The sequence below is a fragment of the Aotus nancymaae genome, unplaced genomic scaffold, assembly GCF_030222135.1.
Source record: "Aotus nancymaae isolate 86718 unplaced genomic scaffold, 86718_ANA_hifiasm-v0.15.2.pri h1tg000029l, whole genome shotgun sequence".
Classification (NCBI taxonomy): Eukaryota; Metazoa; Chordata; class Mammalia; order Primates; family Aotidae; genus Aotus; species Aotus nancymaae.
In genome coordinates this window covers 33,030,548-33,055,600 of record NW_026988442.1, presented here as the reverse complement: position 1 = coordinate 33,055,600, position 25,053 = coordinate 33,030,548, and the positions used below count along the sequence as shown (strand labels likewise).

Below are 25,053 nucleotides of genomic sequence, written 5' to 3'. Positions count from 1 at the left end.
TCTACCTTCTGAATATTTGGGAGCTGCTATTGTCATTCTTACTTGATTTCTTTTTAATCTTCCTTAAATTCTTTGACTTTTTTAAAAATGAAAAGTAACATCTCTTTGATATGTCATCTTTTTGCATTTTTTTAACTTTTATTTTAAGTTCAGGGGTACATGAGCAGGTTTGTTATACAGGTAAACTTATGTCATGGGGGTTTGTTGTACAGTTTATTTCATCACCCAGGTATCAAGCCTGGGTGATGATAGGTATTATTAATACATGGGTGATGAAATAATATCTATTAGTTATTTTTCCTGATCCCCTCCCTCCTCCTACCCGCCAGCCTCCGATAGGCCCCAGTATGTGTTTTTCCCCCATGTGTCCATATGTTCTCATCATTTAGCTCCCACTTACAAGTGAGAACATGCAGTATCTGATTTCTTTTCCTGAATTAGTTTGCTAAAGATAACAGCCTCCAGCTCCATTCATATTCTTGCAAAGGACATGATCTCATTCTTTTTTATGGCTGCATAGTATTCCACAGTGTATATGTACCACGCTTTCTTTATTCAGTCTATTATTGCTGGGTATTTAGGTTGATTCCATGTCTTTGCTATTGTGAACAGTGCTTCAGTGAACATACACATGCATGTATCTTCATAAAAGAATGATTTCTATTCCTTTAGGTATATACCCAGAAATGGAATTGCTGGGTGGAATGGTATTTCTGTCTTTGGCTCTTTGAGGAATTGCCACACTGTCTTGCACATGGTTGAACGAATTTACTACCACCAGCAGTGTATAAGCATTCCTTTTCCTTCACAACCTCACCAGCATCTTATTTTTTGACTTTTTAGTAATACCATTCTGACTGTTATTAGATGGTAGCTCACTTAGGTTTTTGATTTGCATTTCTCTGATAATTACTGATATGGAGCTTTTTTCATATGCTTGTTGACCACCTGTATGTCTTCTTTTTAAAAAATCTGTTCATGTCCTTTGCTTACTTTTTTAGAGGGTTGTTTAGTTTTTCACTGTAAATTTGTTTAAATTCTTTATAGATGCTAGATATTAGACCTTTATCAGATGCATACTTTGCAAACATTGTCTTCCATTCTGAAGGTTGTCTGTATACTCAGTTGATAGTTTATTTTGCTGTGCAGAAACTCTTTCATTTAATTACATCCTATTGTCAATAATTGCTTTTGTTGCAACTGTTTTTGGTGTCTTTGTCATGAAATCTTTGTCCGTGCCTATGTCCTTAATGGTATCGTCTAGGTTGTCTTCCTGGATTTTACATTCAAGTCTTTAGTTCATCATGAGTTAATTTTTGTATATGTTGGAAGGAAGGGGTCTAGTTTTAATCTTCTGTGTATGGCTAGCCAGTTATCCAGCACTTTATATTGAATAGGAAATCTTTTCCCCATTGCTTGTTTTTGTCAGGTTTGTTGAAGATTAGATAGTTGTAGGTGTGTGGTCTTATCTCGGGGTTCTCTATTCTGTTGCATTGGTCTATGTGTCTGTTTTTGTACCAGTACCACGCTGTTGTGGTTACTGTAGTCTTGTAGTATAGTTTGAAGTCAGGTAGCATGATGCCTCCAGCTTTATTCTTTTTGCTTAGGAGTGTCTTGGCAATTCAGGCTCTTTTTTGAGCTACATATGAATTTTAAAATATTTTTTCCTGGTTCTGTGAAGACTCTCAATGGTAGTTTAATAGGAACAGGATTGAATCTATAAATTGCATTGGGCAATATGGGCATTTTAATGATATTGATTCTTCCTATAAATGAGCAGGGAATGTTTTTCCATTTGTTTGTGTCATCTCTAATTTCTTTGAGTAGTGGTTCATCATTCTCTTTGTAAAGATCTTTCACCTTCCTAGTTAGCTGTATTCCTAGGTATTTTATTCTTTCTGTGACAATTTTGAATGGGAGTTCATTCCTGATTTGGCTCCTGGCTTGACTGCTGTTGGTACATGGGAATGCCAGTAATTTTTGCACATTGATTTTGTATCCTGAGACTTTGCTGAAATTGTTTATCAGCTTAAGAAGCTTTGGGGCTGAGACTATGGGGTTTTCTAGATATAGGATCATGTAGTCTGCAAACAAGGATAGATTAACTTCCTCTCTTCATATTTGGATGCCCTTTATTTACTTCTCTTGCCTGATTGCCCTGGGCAAGACTTCGAATACTATGCTGAATAGAAGTGGTGAGAGAGGGCATCCTTGTCTTATGCCAGTCTTCAAAGAAAATGTTTCCAGCTTTTGCCCATCCAGTATGATGTTGGCTGTGGGGTTGCCATACATGGCTCCTATTATTTTGAGGTGTGTTCCTTCAATACCTAGTTTATTGAGAGTTTTTAGCATAAATGGATGTGATTTTATTGAAAGCCTTTTCTGCATCTGTTGAGATAATCATGTAGTTTTTGTCTTTAGTTCTGTTTATGTGATGAATCACGTTTATTGATTTGCATATTTTGAACCAATCTTGCATCCCAGGAATAAAGCCTACTTGATCGTGTTGGATAAGCTTTTTGGTGTGCTGCTGGATTCAGTTTGCACTTATTTTGTTGAGGATTTTTGTGATGTTCATCAAGGATATTGGCCTGAAGATTTTGTTGTTGTTGTTGTTGTATCTCTGCCAGGTTTTGGTATCAAGACAATGCTGACCTCATCAAATGAGTTACAAAAAGCTCCCTCCTACTCAATTTTTTTAGAAAAATTTCAGTAGGAATGATACCAGCTCTTCTTTGTACATCTGGTAGAATTCTGCTGTGAATCTGGTACTGGGTTTCGTTATGGTTAGTAGGTTATATATTACTTCCTCAATTTTAGGGCTTGTTATTGGTCTGTTCAGGGATTCAATTTCTTCCTGGTACAGTCTTGGGAGGATTTATAGGTCGAGAAATTTATCCATTTCTTCTAGATTTTCTAGTTTATGTGCATAGAGATGTTCATAATATTCTCTGATGGTTGGTTGTACTTCTGTGGGGTCAGTGGTAATATCCCCCTTGTCATTTGCGATTATGTTTATTTGACTCCTCTCTCTTTTCTTCTTTATTACTCTAGTTAATGGTCTATTTTATTAATTTTTTCAAAAAAAAAACAGCTCCTGAATTCGTTGATCTTTTGAAGGGTTTTTTATGTCTCAATCTCCTTTAGTTCAGCTCTGATTTTGATTATTTCTTGTCTTCTGCTAGCTTTGGGATTTGTTTGCTCTCAGTTCTCTAGTTCCTTTAGTTGTGAGGTTAGGTTGTTAACATGAGATCTTTCTAGCTTTTTGATGTGGGCATTTAGTGCTATAAATTTTCCTCTTAACACTGCCTTAGCTGTGTCCCAGAGATTCTGGTATGTTGTATCTTTGTTCTCATTAGTTCAAAAACACTTCTTGATTTCTGCCTTAATTTTATTATTTACCCAAAAGTCATTCAAGAGCAGGTTATTCAATTATCATGCAATTGTATGGTTTCAAGTAGGAGAGTTCTATAGATATCTATCAGGGCCATTTGATTCAGTGCTGCATTTAGGTCCTGAATATCTTTGTTAATTTCCTGTCTCAATAATCTGTCTAATATTGTCATGGGGTATTAAAGTCTTCTGCTATTATTGTGTTGGAGTCTAAGTCTGTTTGAAGGTCTCCATAAACTTGCTTTATGAATCTGGGTGTTTCTGTGTTGGGTGTACATATACTTAGGATAGTTAGATCTTCTTGTTTAATTGAACACTTTACCATTATGTAGTGCCTGTATTTTTCTCTTTTGATCTTTGTTGGTTTAAAGTCTGTTTTGTCAGCAATTAGGATTGCAAATCCCGTTTTATTCTGTTTTCTATTTGCTTTGTAGATTTTTCCCCATCCCTTCATTTAGAGCCTATGTGTGTCATTGCATAGAAGATGGGTCTCTTGAAAACAGCATACCAATGGATCTTGGTTCTTTATCCAGCCTGCCATTTTATATCTTTTAATTGGATCATTTAGTTCATTCACATTTAAGGTTAGTATTGATATGTGTAGATTTGATCCTGTCATCATGATGTTAGATGGTTATTTTGCAGACTTGTTTATGTAGTTACTTTAAAACATCACTGGTCTGTGTACTTCAGCGTGTTTTTATAGTGTTTAGTAATGGCATTTCCATGTTTAGTGCTTCCTTTAGGAACTGCTGTAAGGTAGGTCTAATGGTCACAAATTCCCACATTTGCTTGTCTGAAAAGGATCTTATTTCTCCTTTGCTTATGAAGCTTAGTTTGGCCAGATATGAAATTCTGGGTTGGAATTTCTTTTGTTTAACAATGTTTAATATTAGTCCTCAATTCCTTCTGGCTTGAAAGGTTTCCACTGAGAGGTCCACTGTTAGTCTAGGCTTCTCTTTGTAGGTTGGCCAGGACTTTCTCTCTAGTTGCCTTTAGCATTTTTTCTTTCATTTCAACTTTGAAGAATTTGATGATTATGTGTCTTGGGTAAGATCTTCTTGTGGAGTATTTTACTGGAGTTCTCTGCATTTCCTGAATTTGAATGTTGGCCCCTCTAGCTAGGTTGGGGACGTTTTCAGGGGTGAAATCCTGAAATACGTGGTTCAACTCGGTTCCATTCTCTCTCTCTCTTTCAGACATGCCGATCAGTCACAGATTTTTTCTCTTTACATAATTCCATATTTCTTAGAGGTTTTGTTTATTCTTTTTTACTTATTCTTGTCTACCTATCTTATTTCAGAAAGTCAGTCTTCAAGCTCTGAGATTCTTTCCTCTTCTTGGACTATTCTGCTATTAATACTGGTGATTGCCTTGTGAAATTCTTGTAGTGTGTCTTTGAGCTGTATCAGGTTAGTTACATTCTTCTCTATTCTGGCTATTCTGTCTGTCAGCTCTTGCAATGTTTTATTGTGATTTTAGCTTCTTTACATTAGGATACAACACACTCCTGTAGCTCAACAAACTTCATTCCTATCCATATTCTGAATTCTATCTTTTTGCATTCTTTATAAGAAAACTTTTTATTGAAATCAGAAGATAGGCTTCTCCCAAGATTTTTCACAGGAACTGGAAGCTTAGCTCTGGTCTTAATTCTAGAAGGAACTTTTTGATCTTTCCATAAAAATATAAGGAAGGCATTTAAACAATTCCCATTTTTGCAAGAGCATGAAAACCTTTAACTACAATGGCTTTTCTTCCTAATCACTCACATAGATTGCTTGTGTGTGTGTGCTTGTTTTGGGCATATGTTCTTTGTTTTTAATGTTTATCTAAGGTCTCAAATGACTGTGATTCCTTTTCCCCCAAGTGTATTTTTTCTTTCACTGTTTTTAGAAGACAAAGTGGTGGTGGATGTTTTTCATTTCTACCCAGCTCTTTAGAACTCACTTCCTGAATTTCCTTCTCTTCCTTCTTCTCTCCCATCCTAAATGCCTACTAGACAGTCTTAAAGAGCCAGGAGAAAGATTCTCTCAGGAAGGATTGATTGCTATATATTGACAAGTGAAACAGGGACTGACCAATTTCCTGGAATTCTCTCTAAGTCACTGAGTATGTATTCAACTTAAACTGGCATAAGTTGGGGAACAGTGATTCATTCGCTTATGTAATACTAAAGTTCAGCTTCAGGCACAGCTGGATCTAGATGTTTAAATGATATAATTGGGCATCTGCTCCCCAGATTTCCAGGCTCTACTTTCATTTGTGCTAATTCTCAAATGTACCTCCTACTTGTTTGCAATTGTTTTTAAATAGGCATATCAAAAGTTACAGGATTTATTTTTGTTAGTCTAGCTTATGTCATGTGCCCACCTGGGAGCTGAGCATCTCAGCAAAGAAAATAGAAGCCGCAGGTGATGGACTTGGGTATACACCCACCTAAATTTGGAGAACAGAGATTCAGTTTCATGGAATGTACCACCTAACAACTCTAAGTTCTTACAAATTGTCAAACACACTTTACCATTCTCTGATATGAAGAGCTACTGTTTGGATCTGCTATAATTACTAAATGCATTGAAATCTAGTCCAGATACCTGGATGTAAGGAATTTATTCTTTTTCAAAGCAATATATTGGTACTTTAAAATAAAAAAGGCTGTCCATGGGAAGTACTTTGTGTTTTTCAAAGGGACTTTTTCTCTGGCTATAACACTTACCACTAGCTCCTCTGCTTTCCAGCCAGTGGGTAAGGATGAGAGGAATTAAACTGAAAGAAATAAGTTGATGCTGTCGGCATTTTGAAAAGCCCTTCCTTGTTCTGAATCTTAGCCTTTCCCTTTTTGTCAACTGTTTCCTCTTCTTCTGGCATGGACCATTCCCACAATTCATTTATATTCACTCTGACGCTTCAACAGCCTTACTTGCTAACTTTACACCCTGATGTATCCATCTATCACTTAGTTATTCTCCCTCTTTCTTTCTTCTTTTGTATAATATTTGCCATCATTATGAATTCCTGAATCACAGAAAACAGGTTAAGAAGAGCTAGACGATCAATAAGATGAATGTGCTGCAAGGTGATTTTCTTCAGGTTCAGGTTTATGAGAGACCCCTAGCATTCATCCCTAGGCTTGCCCCAGACCATTTCTTCCCTGTTCCTCAATGTTTAATCCAGCTCCCTCTCCCCGCTTTTTTTGTTTGTTCTTTAGACACTGCGAGACACTGGAGTTTGGCAAAAACAATTGCTAATGGATGCCTGTGTGTACGTGTGTGTGTATGTATTTCTCACTACATAGTAATGAGCAATATGAATAGATCAAAGCAATCTCAATTCTTCCCTTTCTTTTTCTTTCTTCTTGCAAACAGATATTAAGTAGTGTCTGACTACAGATGTATCAAGCAAAATGCAATGTTGTCAAAGGCATGGGAGAAACCTGAAAAGTTATCACAGTATCTGTCAATTACTAAGCACCTATTACGGAAAAGGCATTGTGCCAGGTCCTCTGCATGACTTCTTTAAGCATTACAACAACTCCGCAAGAGAACTACCAATATTCCCATTTTACAAGTGAAGAAATTCAAAGATTTTTAGTGATTTACCCAATATCTCACAGCTTATCAGTAAAGAATCTTGATCTTTAACTAAGATTCCAACATTCTTGGTGTTCTTTTTTTCCTGAATATTACACTGATTTATAAAAGGGTCCTAGAAAACAAGGACCCTTTTATAGTTCATTTAGGTCAAGGCAGAGGTCAAAGAGGAAAGGGTGGGTGTTGGAAACAGTGCCCTTCCCTGGAGGTGATGGAGCCTGTATCCACACACACTGTCTTGACCAGATAACCCCACACTTTTAATATCACACTGGCCTAAGGTCTAATTTGCCTTCTTGTGTGGACATCTGCTCTTCCAGACTTTAAAAGAGAAACTTCCTGAGTACTGTACTTTAAAAATCTTCCCATATTCTTAATAGTCTATGCTAATACAAGTCCTAAGGTAAGATAGAGAGAGCATTAACTTAGGAGTCAGATTTCGAAGCCAGACTCTGTAGCTTACTTACTAGCTCACTGGGCAGCCAGGAGAGGGTGTACTTACCTCTCTGACTGTCAGTTTTCTCACTCATGAGTAATTATAATAACTAATATTGGTGATGTTTATTAAGCACTTAGTATATTCCAGGCACTGTTGTATTTGCTTTAAGACTATTAACTCATGTAATCTTTATAACAAAATTACAAGGTAGGTTTTATTATCTGTCTCCTTTTACCAGAAAGTTGAGGCACAGAAAGTTAAATAACCTGATTCAAACAGACATTTCAGCTTAGTGCCTCTCAAACATGAGAAATTTTGCGCTCCAGGGGACATTTAGCAATGCCTAGAGATATTTTTGGTTGTCATGACTGGGAAATGCAACTGGCATCTAGTGGGCAGAGGCCAGAGATGCCGCTAAACAGCCTGTGATGCACGGGGCGAGAAGAATAATCTGGCTTCAAATGTGAGTAGTGCTGAGGTTGGGAAACCTTGTTCTAGCTCTGGAACCCAAGCTCCTAACCGCTGTACTGCCTCCCGGTTGACACCATGACAAAATGCAGCTCACAGAGTTCTTGCAAGGATAAAAGAAGATGAATTAACACTGACTGTCACTCACTCAGCACCTGGCAGCTAGTGACTTTCCATTAATTAGCTGTCCCTCCTTACCAACCTTGCCTTCTTCTCTCCCAAGAAAAGCAGGGGAAGTCCAGGGAGACCTGGGTAGCTAAAGTCTGCTTTTCGGAATGACTGGGGAACAACTCGGTTCCAGTTTGCAGTACGGCCTTTGTGTATAAAATGTCTGGAGTCCATTATTAGTGCCTGAATTTCCCGGCTCAGCTGAATAACCACTGTTTATGTTTGTGTTTACAGTCGACTTGGGAATAAGTGTCAAGACGGATAATGTGGCCACTTCTTCCCCCGAGACAATGGAGATAAGTGCTGGTGCGGATGCCAACGGAAAGAATCTTGGGAAAGAGGCCAAACCCGAGGCACCAGCTGCTAAATCTCGTTTTTTCTTGACGCTCTCTCGGCCTGTACCAGGACGTACCGGAGACCAAGCCACGGATTCATCCCTTGGATCAGTGAAGCTTGATGTCAGCTCCAATAAAGCTCCAGCGAACAAAGACCCGAGTGAGAGCTGGACACTTCCGGTGGCAGCTGGACCGGGGCAGGACACAAATAAAACCCCAGGGCACACCCCAGCCCAAGACAAGGTCCTCTGTGCCGCCAGGGACCCCACGGTTCTCCCACCTGAGGCAGCGGGAGCGGGAGGAGAAGCCCCCTCCAAGCCCAAGGACTCCAGCTTTTTTGACAAATTCTTCAAGCTGGACAAGGGACAGGAAAAGGCACCAGGTGACAGCCAACAGGAAGCCAAGAGGGCAGAGCATCAAGACAAGGCGGACGAGGCTCCTGGATTATTAGGGCAGTCCGATGATGTCCCTACACAGAAGGTAAGTGTGCCAAGGTCGGTCCGCTTGGTTCTGAACGCATGCTTGGGGGCACTCATGGGGTAAGACCACCGCACACATGCAGTCATCCTGGACCTAGGCAAGGTCGCAAGCTGCTGACCCCTCTAGAACAAACAGCACATTGTAGCAGAGTGTCACCCTGATGTTTCTCTGGGTAGAAACATCTGTGTGAAGAACAATAACAGCTGTGGCATATGTTTTATGTAAAAGAAAAGAGGAGGTGAGTTACATGCAGATGAATTTGTCCTTCCATTTATCAAAGGCAGAAGTAGACAGGTTGCATTTACCATCAGTGGAGTCTGGAGGGAAAGGCATTAGGGAGTGAAAATGGTTCCTAAAAGATGCCACCTAGTCTCTGTAGTTTGTTGACATGCAGACTTCTGTTGGAACACATTTCGTTCCTTACTCTCAATAGCCTGAATTGATATTTAACTATCTTTTGCACTAAGGTGCGTGTTTGAATAAAGAGATTTTACAGCTCTGGGCAGACTCTTTTATGTACTAATTCTTTTCCAACAAGCAGGAGTAATACCTTTGTAAAAACTATGGTTTTTTTGTTTTGATTTTCAAAGAGAGTATCCTGAATCCGTTGCTTTTTTTTCCTGAGCAAAGAAAGGCAAACTCTTTTGACACTAAAAAGAGCATTTCCTTTTAACCTTGAGAGAGCTTGTTTGTATTCCGGGCAAGAAAAGAACTCCCTTAAAGAAGAAGGAGGTAAAACTTGATACCTTGTAGATTTAGGGCACGCATTTCCTTGGTTAACAGACTTTTTAAATAACAATATTTTTCAAAACTTGGGAATAAAGTTAAGTGCTGTTAGTAGACTTTAGAGCCAGGGGGGAAAAATTGGATGAGCTCCAAATATATTTGTCTTAATAACAATGCAACTTTATACTTCTGAGATGCTAATCATTACACTTGCTGTCATTTATTGAAAACGTACAATATGCCAGGCTCTATTCTAAGCACTGTACGTAAATTGTTTTTCTTAATGAAAATGAGTATCACATTAATCTGTGGTTTTAATGCATCCAGGGTGCTACGAAAAATTACACTATGAAGATTGGGCACCTGCTGAACACTCTGCAGAGTTAAAATTGGGAAAAGATAATAGGGCTTATGTGTTTCAGGCTCTTACTGTCAGCATTCTTGTGGTTTCTATACATTTTGGCTCAGAGCTTATTTCCAACATTTCTTTCAGAAGTTTAAAAATGTTCCCTTCAAACACCCACTTCCCAAAATGTACCAGTTCAAGAAACCAGTTGAATAGCTTTCCATATAATTTAAAGTGAGTGTCCAAATGCATCCAAGCATCTGCTCTTTACTGAGTGTGACACTGTACCAGGCACAGGTGAGGCACAGGGACCACAGTGGAGGACAAGACACAGAGTCTCGGCCATGGTGGAGTTTGCCGTCCAGTGAGAGAAGTGAATAAATAAATAAACCTGCAATTGCAGTTCAGGGTGCCAAGTGCTGTGCTAGGGGAGCAGAGTCGGGGGGAGGATGGCAGACTCCAGGAGAATTGGCCTCCATGGCCCAGGGAACATTCCATCAAATACAGGAACCAGGACCGGAAAGTTACGTGTCTGGAGGCAGTAAACTGGTTGTCAATATTCCTGCATAAGGGAGAAACTGTTTACTACTTGTGCCTGAGTGGGGAAACCGCTCTCGTTATTATTGGTCATGGGCTTCTAAGGCCATTTTGAGGTTGTGATTTTTTTTTAACACTCATGTGTTTCTTTGGCTTGGGCATCCAAAGCTTATGCATTGGCTGAGTTAGGAGAAGACTGAGTTATTTATGCAAAGACAATGAAGGAATGTGTTTTACCCATCTTTGGACAGGTGTCCGGTGATTCATTCAAATCCCCATCTTAATTAAGTAAACCAGTTCAGCATAGGAGAGCCAGCCCTCCGATGTATTCAGCCACAAAACCTCAACACACTCAATCTATTTCTAGTCTAAGAAAAGTGAGGGAAAGTTTTGGAGTTGTGATTTATTAACTCAGTTCTCTTTATTGAGAAAGAAATCTTAGGGACAGAACCTCAATTTGAGTGGACTGTGTTCCAAAATGGGATTTGAGTCAGAAAATGGGAGCTTGTTTGGGGAACATGGCAGGTATCTAATATAGCAAAGCCCGTGTGTAATATTTTCAAGTTTCAATAATCTCTCGGAAGACCTGAGAATTGTAACCCGTCTTCCTTCCTGAATAAGTGAATTCACTCCCTCAGATTCACCAATGAAGTCTGCATCTGATTTTGTTACATTACAAACTTCCATTTTTTTCAGTGATATTGAAATTTGAAATACTGAGTACTCGCTTTGTACTATGTGCATATGAAACACAGAAAAGCTATAAAATAGCCATTTCTCCCTCAGCCTGTGAACTGATGGATATTCAGATGCATATGCCTGCAAAGATTTTTAACAATAGCAGCAGCAAAACAGCCTTCAGATTGTCAAGGTTTCTTATCTGATTCCCGGCTGCATAGTTCTATATTTAGGGGGGAAAAAAGCAATTGTTCTGTAAGTGTAATGAGACAATCCAACCCTCAGAAAGTAACATGAATAAAACTTCTCAATCAGTGGCTTTCTTGGTGGGAGTACCACATTGTGCATGGATGGACGTCAATGTATTGATTCAGAATTCTTAGGGTGAATTATGCCTTGGGCTCAGCCGTGTCCACTGCCCCCTCCAGCAGCCCTTCCCCCCACTTTTATGGCTTGCTCCCTGCTGGATTGGAATTCCAACCACAAACCCACAGAGCTGTGAATTGGGAGAAAGATGCCACCATTTCATTCTGGGGGAAACACACAAATCTTCTGTGTTTTGAGAACGACAATCTTATTTTTGTGCCTTATAAAACTACATTCAGGGCATAGCATAATTAAAACAAGGCAAGAATTCATGAACAAATGAAGCATTTACTACATAGGCCAAAGAAAAGATAAATTATATGCCTGAAAGGTTTCACTGAGCTGTGATTCACACAAACCAATGTGTTGGCAGGGATGAGATTTTTTTTTCTCTCTCCCTGCAACAACTGAACCAGAGCTGTAAGATATGCATTTAAAAGATTCATCACCACAAAAAATAATCACATAATGAAAACCTGACCTTTATTGGTTAAAAAAAAAAAAAAGCCACTAAATTTCTGTTATCAGCACAGTACTTCCAGAGGTGTATTTGTGTTGAGTGGGGGTGTGGGGTGCATAAAGTGTTGCCATGCAGAGTTTCGTAAGATTGAAGAATCTTTTCTTTCTTTTAAAAATGTAATTAAATCCTGCAGTCATTACTTTAGCACCAACTTTGTGCAAGACTGAAAACTAAATCAATCACATTTCTAGTCTTTCAACAATATAATCTAGTAAGAGACATAATTTTTTAAGACATTGTGATAAGTGTATCCATCCTCAGATTGGCTCAGGCTACTAATAATAAGAACAATATTCCGTGTTTTCACATTTCTTCTTTTCTCTCTTGATCACACTTCATTCAGCCTCTTGCCGCAGTCACTATGATGTTGCAGCTTCCCTGCCCCCACCCTGGCTGCCAAATCCTCTAGGTTCTGTCTTTGTCCCAGTAGATCTGACCTGCAGGTTGAATCTGACACAGTGAATGAGTAGGTCATACCTTACTGCTTGAAAGAGCATCCTCCCACCTCCTGGCCACTCTCCTTCACCTCCTTTGCTGGATCTTACCCTCTAAATGTTGGACTTCCCAGGGTTCACTTCTTGGATATCTCTAACTGTGTTTATTTCCTTGAAGAGTTCCCTCAGTCCCAAGGGTTTAAATATTGCTACGCGTTGACAAGTTCCAAATTTACATCTGTAGCCTGGATCCATCCCTGAAGTCCAGACGTGAATCTCAGCCGCCTCCTCTTCCACATGTCTCCTTGAATGTCTACGTCACCACTTGACTGCTTACTGAGTATCTCAACTCTAATATGTTCAAAATGGAACTCTTCATTCATCACCTAACAACGACGGCCCCAAAATGCCCACCGTTTTCATTCACAGGGTTTTCCATCTCGGTGAATGACAACTTCATCCTGCCTCTACCGTTTAGTAGTAGAAAAGAATTAAAGAACCAAGGTCTCCAGAGTCCTCTTCTACATGGTATTTAGTAGTCAATTAAACATAAGCATCGTAATCAGGTAGCCTAGGTTTCCTGTCTACCTCTGTCACCTACTGGATGTGTAACCTTGGGCAAGCTACTTCGCTTCCTGAGCCTCCATTTCCTCATCTGTAAAATGGGAATAATAATAGTATCTAGCACATTTTTACATTGTTCACACTTTTAGAAATTAAATGAGATAGGCCATATAAAGTACTTAGCACAAATTGCATTTTGAAAAAAAAGAGAGAGAAATTAGTTATTACTAGTATTACAGGTTTTCTCCCTGTTACTTCACGTTTTATTTTTATTTTTTGCCTTTCCCGTCCATAGTCCTCAACCAAAACTCACAGATATAGCACAGCTGACTCTAATTTGAGAGCTGTATAACCCAAAGGCACAAGTCCTAACTTGGGTGATAAGGGTACAAAAGTTGTAAAATTATTTTTGAACAATAGAAATTTTAGTGCCTATGCCCATAAGCCTCAGTTTCTTTGCCTGACATTTAAGGGTCTCCATAATCTTTCCTCTGCCTATTTTCCAACTGCATTTTCCACCCTTCCCTTAAATATCTCCAGTCAATATGGCCAAACCTGACCTGTGCAGACACCATCTGAGTCCTGATGTTTTCTCCACCTTTGTCTCTTTCTCTCTCTGTTTATCAAAAATTGACTTGACCTTCAGTGCCAGGTTCTCCATGAAGGTAACCAGATACCTCCACTCTTGGAGGATTTCGGACAGCATGAATCTCTCTTGCATTTTAAGTCAAATTCTGTGATTAAATCATTTTGAAGAAATCAGCTCATTAAGCCATCAAACCTTACCAAGAATTTCCTGTATTTTCACCATTTTACAGACAAAGAAGTCAACAGTTCAGAGAAACCAAATCACTCCTAACACACAGCTAAAAAGTGGCAAAGCCAAAATTGTCCATTTTCAAAGCCCATAGTCTTAAATAGTCAACGTTTCTATTTTTGCCAATTATTTAAAACTTGTTCAATAAAATTGCAACTTGAAGCAATGAAATTCAAAGATATTAGCATATGCAAAGTTGTAAATGCCAAGTTAATCCCAAGTGAAAAATAAAAAGAATTACCCAATTTCAACATTAGAAGGCCAAGTGAATTATTCACTGTTTTTTATTTTGTGTTTTTTTTTGCTGTATGGCTGCAAGGCCATGCCTTTTCAACTGGTGAAGAGAACTAGCCACCCAAAAAACTTGGTCAGTGCACGGGGAAAATCCATCTTACATTATGCAAGTTTTGGAGTAAACAATGTCCTCAGCTATACCACTGGGATTTTGATGCATTTAGAAGTAAGGAATGCTTAATGCTAAATGTTTGCCATAGCAGAGGTGATGTGGAAGTGTTAGGAGCCTGGGTGAGCTGGGTATGGGTCCAGACTCTACCACTTAATAGCTGTGTGGTTGAGTTCAATGATGATAATGCCTCATTTTAAAATAATTCATTATTTCTAGGCTCTTTAGTAAGCATTTTGCATATATTATCTGCTTTTATACTTAACCCAGCAAGGTAGGTATTTCTATTGCCATTTCACAGAGGAGAGAACCTGGACTCAGAGAACTTAAGTTACCTGCACAAGGTCACAAAGCCAATTAGTAGCAGATGTGGAATCAAGATCCATCTGTCACCTAAGCCTGTTATACCCAATCATTTCAAAACCTGTGTTTTCATCCACAAAAAGAAGCTACTACCTGCCCTAGGAATTTTTTAAAGATAGATGATAATAGAGGCCATCAGTAGTAGTAATGCTAAATAAAATGGTGTATTTTCTAAATTGTTAGAAACTTAGAAATGAATAATTATGAAATAGATCAAATGGTTTTTCAGAGTGATGGAGTTTAAATAATGCATCATTTAGGGGTTGACAATATATTATTTTTACTTTGGCTGCAAGAAACACACGCACATACAACACTCAATTAATAGTAGTTCACTTAACAAGGAGAATGTACTATTTCTTACACATAATAAGAGCCCTAGAGGTAGAGGAGTTCAGGTTGGTTCAACATCTTCACAACCCCCACTAGCCCACCTCACTCTTTCCCTGCTGGTGTCCTCCATTATTGCTTAGTCCTTAGACTTAGTCCCTTGGTGGTTTTAACATGATTCCAAGTATGCATCAGTACCTGTCTTTATTGTGCTTCACGGATGCTGCATTTTTACAAATTGTAGGTTTGTGACAATCCTGCATCAAGCAAGTCTATCAGCACGATTTTTGCAATGGCCTGTGTTCACTTTATGTCTTTGTGTCAGCATTTTTTAGAGATAAAGTTTTTGTTTTTATTTTTAAGTTCTGGGGTACATGTGCAGGAGATATAGGAGCCTGGGTGACCTGCACATGTTCCCCAGAACTTAAAATAAATGTGTGTCAAGTTGATTTTCTGCAACTGTCAACCAAAACCTAGTTACTAAGCCAAGCATGCATTAGCTACTTTTGCTGATGTTCTCCCTCCCCCCACCCCACCCCCGACAGGCCCCACTGTGTGTTGTTCCCCTCCCTGTGTCCATGTGTTCTCATTGTTCAGCTCCCACTTATAAGTGAGAACAGGTAGTGTTTGGTTTTCTGTTCCTGAGTTAGTTTGCTGAAGATGAATGGCTTTTAGCTCCATTCATATCCCTGCAAAGGACATGATCTTGTTCCTTTTTATGGACGCATAGTATTCCATTGCAGCACTATTCACAATAGCAAAGACATGGAATCAACCCAAATGCCCATCAACAATAGACTTGATGAAGAAAATATGGTACATATACACCATGAGATAAAGTATTTTTAAATTAAAGTATGTACCTTGTTTTTTAGATAAAGTACACACTTAAGAGACTACAAGATAGTGGAGAACTTTTATGTGCACTGGGAAACCAAAAAATGTGTGTGACTCTACTGGAATATTCACTCTATTGCAGTGACCTGGAATTGAACCTGTAATATTTCCGATGTATGTATCATAATGTCCTATCAAATAAAAAATGACTTTCCTAAGATTTATCCTTAGATCCCTTTGGTGAAATTGACTCACATGTCTGTCTTGAGGTGCAAGAGAGACTCAAAAAGCAAATTGCTAGCATTTTCAGTTTTTTCAGTAGAAAGAAGGCTCTTCCAGCAAAGGTGACATGCCACAGATAGATACCAGATTTATCTTCTCTACCTGACATTGTCAGAAAATCTTTAAGTGAATGGAGCAAGTAGAGGCTGCTACAGTATCCACCTATGGTAATTCATCTGAGTGAATTCATTCCATTTGTTTTCTAATTTAACTATGACCTCATAGTAAGAACTAGATTTTACAACTTGATCTGATCTATATGGGCATACATGAAACAAAGAATTCATGAAGTATACTATTCTTGCAGCATGTAACACTTGCAGGGATGTTGTATTCTTTTCTATTGTTTGATTTGTTTACTGCTGGTTTTGACCCACTAAATTATTTTTAAATCTACTGATGATCACAATCTGAAATTTGGAAAACTCTGTTCTGCTATCATGACCACTTTGACACATTGAGACGGTTATCTTAAGGGATGTGACTGTTTTTAAGCAATTGAGTATTTCCAAAGCCTGGCATGATGGCTGGCACACGTTGGCATCCAATAATGTTTGTTAAATGAGCCTAGCAAGCATAAGGGTGGTACACATCATGTTTCAACCTTTCAAAGAATGTTAGGATGTATTACTGCAATGTCATTATCTGCTCTGACTAACACAACTTGAAATACAAAGTCATTTCAAAATATATATGGTGTATATGATGTCACTTAAACTTTAGAATTACAGTACAAATCTACATTTGTACTATTTACTTGGTATTTTAAATTTGGTCTTTAACATGTCATGGCATTAATCAGTTGAAATATCTAGTAAATTGTTTTTTGCCATTAATTTGTAAAATAAATTTTGAGTTAGCATTCCCTCTGGTATTGTCCCATCTGATTTGCTCCCTCAAAAGTTGTAACAGCTGCAACTTACCAAGTTTATTGAGTCATGGAGAGGTCAAGTAACTTATGCAAAATCACGGAGCTAGAAAGTGGCAGAGTGGAAATTTGTCACCAATGTCCACACACTTAACCACTGTGCCTGTAGGTTCAAAGAGAGGAAACACTTTAAGACTTTTGAAACATCTAACATCTTTCAAAATTTCTAAAGCTAATTGTATTAGTCAGGGTTCTCCAGCAGGACAGGACTAATAGAATAGACGTATATATGAAAGGGAGTGTATTAAGGAAAACTGACTCACACGATCACAAGGTGAGGTCCCACTGTAGGCCGTCTGCAAGCTGAGGAGGTAGGAAGCCAGGAGTGGCTGAGTCCAAGTCCAAAAGCCTCAAAAGTAGGAAAGCCGACAGGGCAGCCTTCAGTCTGTGATTGAAGGCTCAAGAGCCCCTGGCAAACCACTGGTGTGAGTCCAAGAGTCCAAAGGCCCAGAGTCAAATGTCCAAGGGCAGGAAGCATCCAGCACAGGAGAAAGATGAAAGCCAGAACACTCAGTAAGCCAGCTTATCCCACCTTCTTCTACCTGCTTTGTTCTAGCCACGCTGGCAGCCAATTGGAAGGTGCTCACTGGTGGGTCTTCTTCTCCCACAGTCCACTGACTCAAATGTTAATCTTCTCTAGCAATAACCTCACAGACACACCCAGAAACAACACTTTACCAGCCATCTAGGCATCCTTCAATCAAGTTGGCACCTCATGTTAACCAGCACACTAGTACTTCCCAAGTTGGTCTGTGGAACATTAGTCCAATAAGATGGGCCTAGAAATAGGGTTCCACTGTCGAATAATTTCAGAAAATCTATTTGCTTCATAGTCTCTACTGAAGATTCACAATGGACATCAGCCTATTAAAGGCTCTGAGTAGTCCTGCAGCAAGCATGCCTGTTTCACTTTGTTTAACCAAGTGTTTCTCAAACTTAATTATCTATGTAGCTGTTGGACTGCTAATAAGTTGGCTCAATTTTCCAAGGAATGGTTCTTCGAGAGAATGTTGAGTTAGGCGTTTAGACCAGAATTTGTGTAATGTTGGCTGTGGGTTTGTAGAAGTAAGATAAAATAAAAAACATAAACCAGAAGTTGAAAACGAGCAACCTGTAGAATGCATCTAGCCACAGATATGTCTTACTTGGCCTACACAGTGTTTTAAATAATATTTTAATTAATTAATGAGTTACATTTTTGAATTGACAAAGTGGATGATATTTTAAAGCAATGATATGTCATAACATTTCTATTTCAGCCTTCCCTACACTGGGTAGTTTTGCCCTAGATTTACAGACCAGATGTGAGTTGTTACTGTCCCTTAAGATGGGGCACCCACTCTCCAGTTCACCAAATGATTCCCAGCAGTGCAGCCACGTAGGTTGTCATCATCATAACACTTGCATCGTTAGTTTTTGGGGTAGAGCTGAGAATCAAGTAAATACATCCATCGTGGACCACTTTACTTCCTTCATCCTTCATAGCAACTTAGCATAATTTGAAGCTACTTAGATGACCATCTGTCATTCCAGCCCAAGAGTCCGTCGGGCAGCCAGCATTAAGCAATATATCAAAGGGGTGGATACTTTTCATGTATTTATGCAACAAATATGAGTATTTTTGTGTGTGTGTGCCAGGAATGATTTTAGGTTCCACAGCAGATAGAACAATGTACTTCATGGGAGCTTTCCTTCTAGTGGAGAGACCAACAATTTAAAAAAGAAAAAAAATTAACAAGCAAACTGTTCCAGATTTTAGAAAGAGCTCTGAGTGAAGTAGATGGAATTTTTAGATAGAAAGTGGCGAGGATAGTGAAAATTACAATTGGGTGAGGAACAGAAACAGGGAGGTGTTTAAACAGTCAGTGAATAGGATGTGACTGTTTCTTTCTTTCTTTGCACAACAGAATTGCCAAACAATTCTTAGAAAGTCTGCAGCCTAATTCTGGCAGCATTCAAAACTGTTTTCTCGCTTTGGGGAAGTGTTTGTTAAACAGATGACAAATGTGTTCTAGACTGTGGATTATTAGCTTTTTGTATTTAGAAGCAGGGTTTTTTGGTGTTTTTTTTTTTTTTTTTAACATTGGGTATTTTTCCTTTAGTAAATGTCAAATGCTGTTACCAGCCTGGAAGATTGTGCTTGTTAGGAACTAATCATGGAACAGAAGAATCTTCCACAAATCCCTTTTGCCCAATGTGGCTTACCCTGGGAATCACTCTTCACTCACTCTGCCTTCAGCAATATTTTTCCATTTTAAATCACACATACTGGCCAGGCGTGGTGGCTTACACCTGTAATCCCAGCACTTTGGGAGGCTGAGGCAGGAGAATTGCTTGAGACCAGGAGTTCTAGACCAGCCTGGCCAACATGACAAAACTCCATCTCTACTAAAAATACAAAAATTAACCAGGCATGGTGATGCACACCTATAATCTCAACTCAGGAAGCTGAGGCATGAGAATTGCTTGAACCTAAAAGATGGAAGTTGCGGTGAGCTGAGATCACATCAGTGCACTCCAGCCTGGGCTGCAGAGCGAGACTCCATCTCAAAAAAAAAAAAGAAAAAAGAAAAAGCATCACACATAAGTGGACTCTGCTTAAGAGTGTACCAACTCATGTATCCTTAGGAATATCCCCAAAGCAAAGCCTGCTGCCAAAACGGAAACAAGAGAATATTTTATTGCTCAATTCTCTTCCCACATTTTACTTGCCATTGGAACTCAAGTTGACAAATTCACTTACCCCTCAAGCAAAGGAGTTGCTGAGGGAGAAAATAGAAAACCTTTATATGGGAAGCAAGTGTGCATTGCTCTCTTAGATAGATTTGTTTCCACCCTCAACCTATCACAACAACAGACAACTGGTTTATTTAATCTTACAAGTGTAACATCTCCACATCAGTCAGTAACTATGGATTAAATGATGATCTACCACGTAAAGGCCCTGAGTTAGACTTCTGCCCCATGCGAGATGAGCCTTAAATATCCTGAAGTTATGTCCACAGGGTAGTAAAACGGGTACCATTCAACATTTTTCAGACATATTTTCTTTTTTTTTTTTTGTATTTTTAGTAGAGATGGGGTTTCACTGTGTTGGCCAGGCTGGTCTCAAACTCCTGACCTCGTGATCTGCCTGTCTCGGCCTCCCAAAGTGCTGGGATTACAGGCATGAGCCATGGTGCCCAGCCTTCAGACAGATTTTCTTGTGTTCACCTGTACTTCCAGTACTGACTCCTGGCATTAAGAGTCAGAGTAAAATCAGTGCTGCACAGTGAGGAAATCTAGATGGATGAGAGGCATCACAAATCATTCCAGACAAGGCTTTTTAAGCCTTGCCTTATATTTTCACTTTAACAATGTAGATCTTGCTTAAAGGAGTCTGAAGTCCAGCTGACAATATACAGTTGAAAGAAAGTGCCAGAAGTTCCATATGGGTCTTATTATAGACAATCAAATTATGTTAAGGCGGCATTATTTTTCAACATAACAAACGTAGTCACTGTAGTAGTGTTCCTGTTTGCTCTTTGAAGCCAACAAAAAAGAAAATATATAGAAACTTCTTACACAGAGATGAAAAACAAGCTAACACCATGGACACCTGTTTGCTTAAAAGTTTCCAGGTATTTCCTGGAGAATGTTTCTGTTTCTGTCTAATGTTGTTTGCTGAGAATGCTTCGGAGGCCTGATGAGAATAGCAGCGGCACCCACAAATAACACGTTTAAAGCATGGGCCACATACTGGTGGCCTGAAGGCTGGGTTCTCATTCCAACTGTGTTTAGTTTGGCCCTTTTGATGTTTTTTAATTTTTTTAAGTTAATCATGTATATTTTGTTTTAGTGTTAATTTTAATAGGTAATATATTCACTTTGTTCAAAACAAACAAATTACAAAATGCCACCCAATAGATAATTACTGTTTGTATTTTTTAATGTATCTTTCTAGGGCTTCTTTGAGCATATATAAGAAATAAAACATAAATTTTTATTCATTCTTTTTTACACAAACGGTAACATAATATGCACTCTGTTCTATTCCATGCTTGTTTTCAGTTAACAATACTTTCTATATCTGTAGGGAGCGTCCTCATTTGTAACGCCTGCAGAGTGTTCTGTTGAATGGTTGTACCATGAGTTATTTAACCAGGAACCCATTAATGCCCTTTGGCTGGCTTCCAGACTTTCTCTATTAACCTCGCTGCAATGAATAACCTTGTACATTTGCTATTTCACACGTGTGAGTTTAGGTTTACCCTCTACATCAACTCTTACGGATTGAAATACTGGGTAAAAGAACATATTCTTTTTTTTCTTTTAACAATTTTGGTACATAGTGCCAAATTGCCCTCTATCAGGATTGAATTAATTTATACTTCTAACATCAGTGCATGACTGCCTTCTTCACACAAGCCTGGCCAATGAAAGTTTTTGTAAACATTTTTTGACTTTTCAGTCTTTCTTTTCATGACTTCTGGATTTCCAGTCATACACACAAAAGCCTTCTCACTCCAAAATGAAAAGATGTTTTCCATGTTTCCTTGTAGTATTTTTAATCTGTTTGGATTTTATTCTCATAGAGGATTGAGTTGTGACACCAAGTTAATTTTTTTTCCAGATGGCTGCTCTGTTTTTCCTACATCTTTTATTTAAAAGTTCTTCACTTCCGTAGAGTTTAGGTATCATCTTTATTATATACTAAATTCCCATATATCTTTGGAATTTTACCACTTTATTATCAGTCATACGACATGTATGTATGCCTAATGCTAACACATGTTGTGTGGCTGACGGTAACGTATGTTGCATGGCTGATGGTAACAAAGTAGAAGAATATACAGCAGAGAAGAAGGAATAAAGTAGCAGGAACTTAAAATAGGAAAGGCCTTGTCAAGAAGATGATATCTGAGTAAACATCTAAGGAAAGGAGATAGAATCAACATAGCATGGCATTTAAAAGCCTTTGGCCTCTGAAATCAGTTGGGCCTGGGGTCAAATCCCAACTCTACTTTATGACTGTAGGCAAGTTATTTATTCTTTCCATGCATTAATTTACTCATCAGTGTAATTGGAATTACAAACAGTGCATACTTCATGAGATCATTGTAAGAATTAAACAGGATCTTTTTAGCAAGCTCAGCACTGGGACCGACACATAAAGGCTGATATTTTTGTTGTTATCATGGACACTTTTTTTTCTCATTACACACTCCTTAAATAATTCATGGCTGCAAAATATTCCAATCACATTGTTCTAGATTAATTTCACATGTTAAAACCACGTGCTGGTTTATTTAGCTACAGATTCGAAAAGTCGGACTTTTTAAGTGGTTCTTCATTGTTACTCTGTGAGAACTATCCTATAAATCTTTTTTTAACTTTTTAACCTTGAAATTATTGTAGATTCATATGCAGTTGCAAGAAATAGTACAGTTATCCCTTTATCCAGTGTCATTCAATGGTAATATCTTCAGACCTGTAGTGCAATATCACAACTAGGATATTGACAATAATACAATCAAATAGAGAACATTTTCATCCCTACAGGGATACTGCATACTGCTTGTTACAGGTGCATCCATGTCCCTCTCACCCCCATCCCTTTCTTAACTCCTGGCAGCCATTAGTCTGTTCGCCATGCCTATAGCTTTATTATTTCAAGAATGCTATCTAAATAGTATTATACAGTGGGTACCATGTTTCAGATAGGCTTTTTCCCCCTCCAGCATAAATCTCTGGAAATTAATCCAAATCATTGAGTGTATCAGTAGATATTGGTCCTTTTCTTCCTTTTTGACTGCCAAGTAGTATCCCATGCTGTGTATATACCAGTTTGACATTTGGTTGTTCCAATTTCGAGGTTATTGTAAATAACATTGCTATAAACATTAATGTATATAATTCTTCATTTCTCTAGGAGAAATGACCAGGAGTGCAATCACTATAGTTGCATGCTTTATTTATTTATATATATATATTTTTTTTTTTGGAGATTGGATCTTGCTCTGTTGCCCAGGCAAGTGCTGTGGTGCCATCTTGGCTCAACCACTCAGGCTCAAGTGGTCCTCCCATCTCAGCCCCCAGAATAGCTGGGACTGCAGGCACTTGCACCATGCCCTGCCTACATGTTTAATTATTTAAGAAACTGTCAAACTGTTTTCTATTCTGCCTGTATCACTTTACATTTCTACCAGCAATGTGTGAGTGATTCAGTTTCTTGCATCCTTCCCAGCATTTAATAGTCACTATTTTTTACTTTACCCACTTCGATGGATGCATAGTGATATCTCATTATGGTTTTAATTTGCATTTTTCTAATGGTTAATGAGATTGAACATCTTTCATGTGCTTATTTGCCATCTGTATATCCTCTGCAGTGAAATGCCCTCTCGTGTCTTTTGCCCATTTTCTAATTGGATTGCTTTGTTTTAATGTTGACTTTTAAAAGTTTTTTTTTCCTCTTAAACGTATTATAAATACTAGTCTCCTGTCAGACATGTGGTTTGCAAATATTTTCTCCCACTCTCTAGTTTCCCTTTTCATCTTTTTAACAGGATCTTTTACCAGAAAACATTTTTTAATTTTGATGAATTCCAGTTTATCATATTTTCTTTATACAGATTTTGCTTTTGGTCTTTGGCCTTTTATGGATTTTTAACCATAAGTCTCAGAAGTTTTCTTTTATTTTTTTTCCTAAAAGTTTTATATTTGACATTTTATGTTTAAGTCCATGATCTAGTTTAAGATAATTTTTATATAAGATGTGAGACTTAGATTGAGGTTCTTTGTTTTCCTCTGTAGATGTCAAATTGCTCTAGTACAATTTGTTGAAAGACTATCTTTATTCTGTTGAATTGCTTTTACACCTTTGTCAGAAGTCATTCGGGCATACTTGCATGGGTCTCTTCTGGAGTCTCTATTCTATTTGTTCTATATGTCTATGTCTCCACTAATACCATACAACTTTACTTACTGTAGCTATATAACCAGGCTTATAATCAAATAGACTGATTCATCCATTTATTTTTCTTTTAAAAAAATTTTTAGTTATTCTAATTCCTTTGTCTTTCCATATACATTTTAGAATAATCTCATCTGTCTCTGCAAATATCTTGCTACAAGTGTTAAAAATTTTGATAGGAATTGCATTAAACCTGTATATCAATTTGGGGCATTGACATCTTTACTATGTGAGTCTTCCAATCCATGAATATTGTATGTCTCTCCATTTATTTAGGTCTCCCATGGTTTCTTTCATTAGCATTAAATAGCTTTCAGCATACAAGTTTTGCACATGTTTTGTTAGATGTACACCTTAGTATTTCATTTTTGTATGATTATTATGGTATTATATTTTTAATTTCAGTACCCATGGGTTCATTCCTAATATATAGAAATCTAGGTCATTTTTGCATGTTTATCTTGTATTCTTCAGCCTTGCTGAACACAATTATTAATTGTGAGATTTATTCTGTTGATTCCTTGTGATTTTCTAAGTAGACAATTATGCCATCTTATGATGGAGACAGTTTTATTTCTTTATTTTCAATGTGTATGCCCTATATTTATTTTCTTGCTTTAATATACTGCCTAGAACTTCTACTACTATGTAGAATACAAATAGTGAGAGTTGACATCCTTGCCTTGCTCCTAATCTTAGGAGAAAAGCATTCAGTCTCTTGGAATTAAGGATAATGTTAGTTCTCAATTTTTATTTTGTAGATGGTCTTTATCAAGTTGAGGAAGCACTCTCTGTTACTGTCTTCCTTAGAGTTTTTATCATGAATGGAGGATTGGATTTTGTTGAATACTTTTTCTGCATCCACTGCTGTGATCATATGACTTTTCTTCTTTAGTCTGTCACTATTGTGGATGACATTAATTGATTTTCAAATATTAATCAAGCTTGCAAACATATAGTAAATCCCATTTGGTTATGATATATACTTCTTTTCACATATTGCTGAAATCTACCTGCTAATATTTTCTTAAGGATGTTTGCATCTATACTTATGAGGCATATTGATCCGTAGGGTATTTTTCCTTTTTTTG

General features: G+C 38.0%; 1 protein-coding gene across 6 annotated transcripts in view; it reads left to right on the top strand.

Annotated features, from left to right (window-relative positions):
• The window catches only part of BCAS1 (brain enriched myelin associated protein 1), a 118,771-nt gene that overhangs the window by 29,913 nt on the left and 63,805 nt on the right, over nucleotides 1-25,053 (top strand). For all 6 annotated transcript variants that reach the window (XM_021669093.2, XM_064382541.1, XM_064382539.1 and 3 more), the window contains exon 4: nucleotides 8,296-8,876. In XM_021669093.2, coding sequence (XP_021524768.2) covers nucleotides 8,296-8,876 — 581 coding nt within the window. The remainder of the gene's footprint in view (nucleotides 1-8,295; nucleotides 8,877-25,053) is intronic.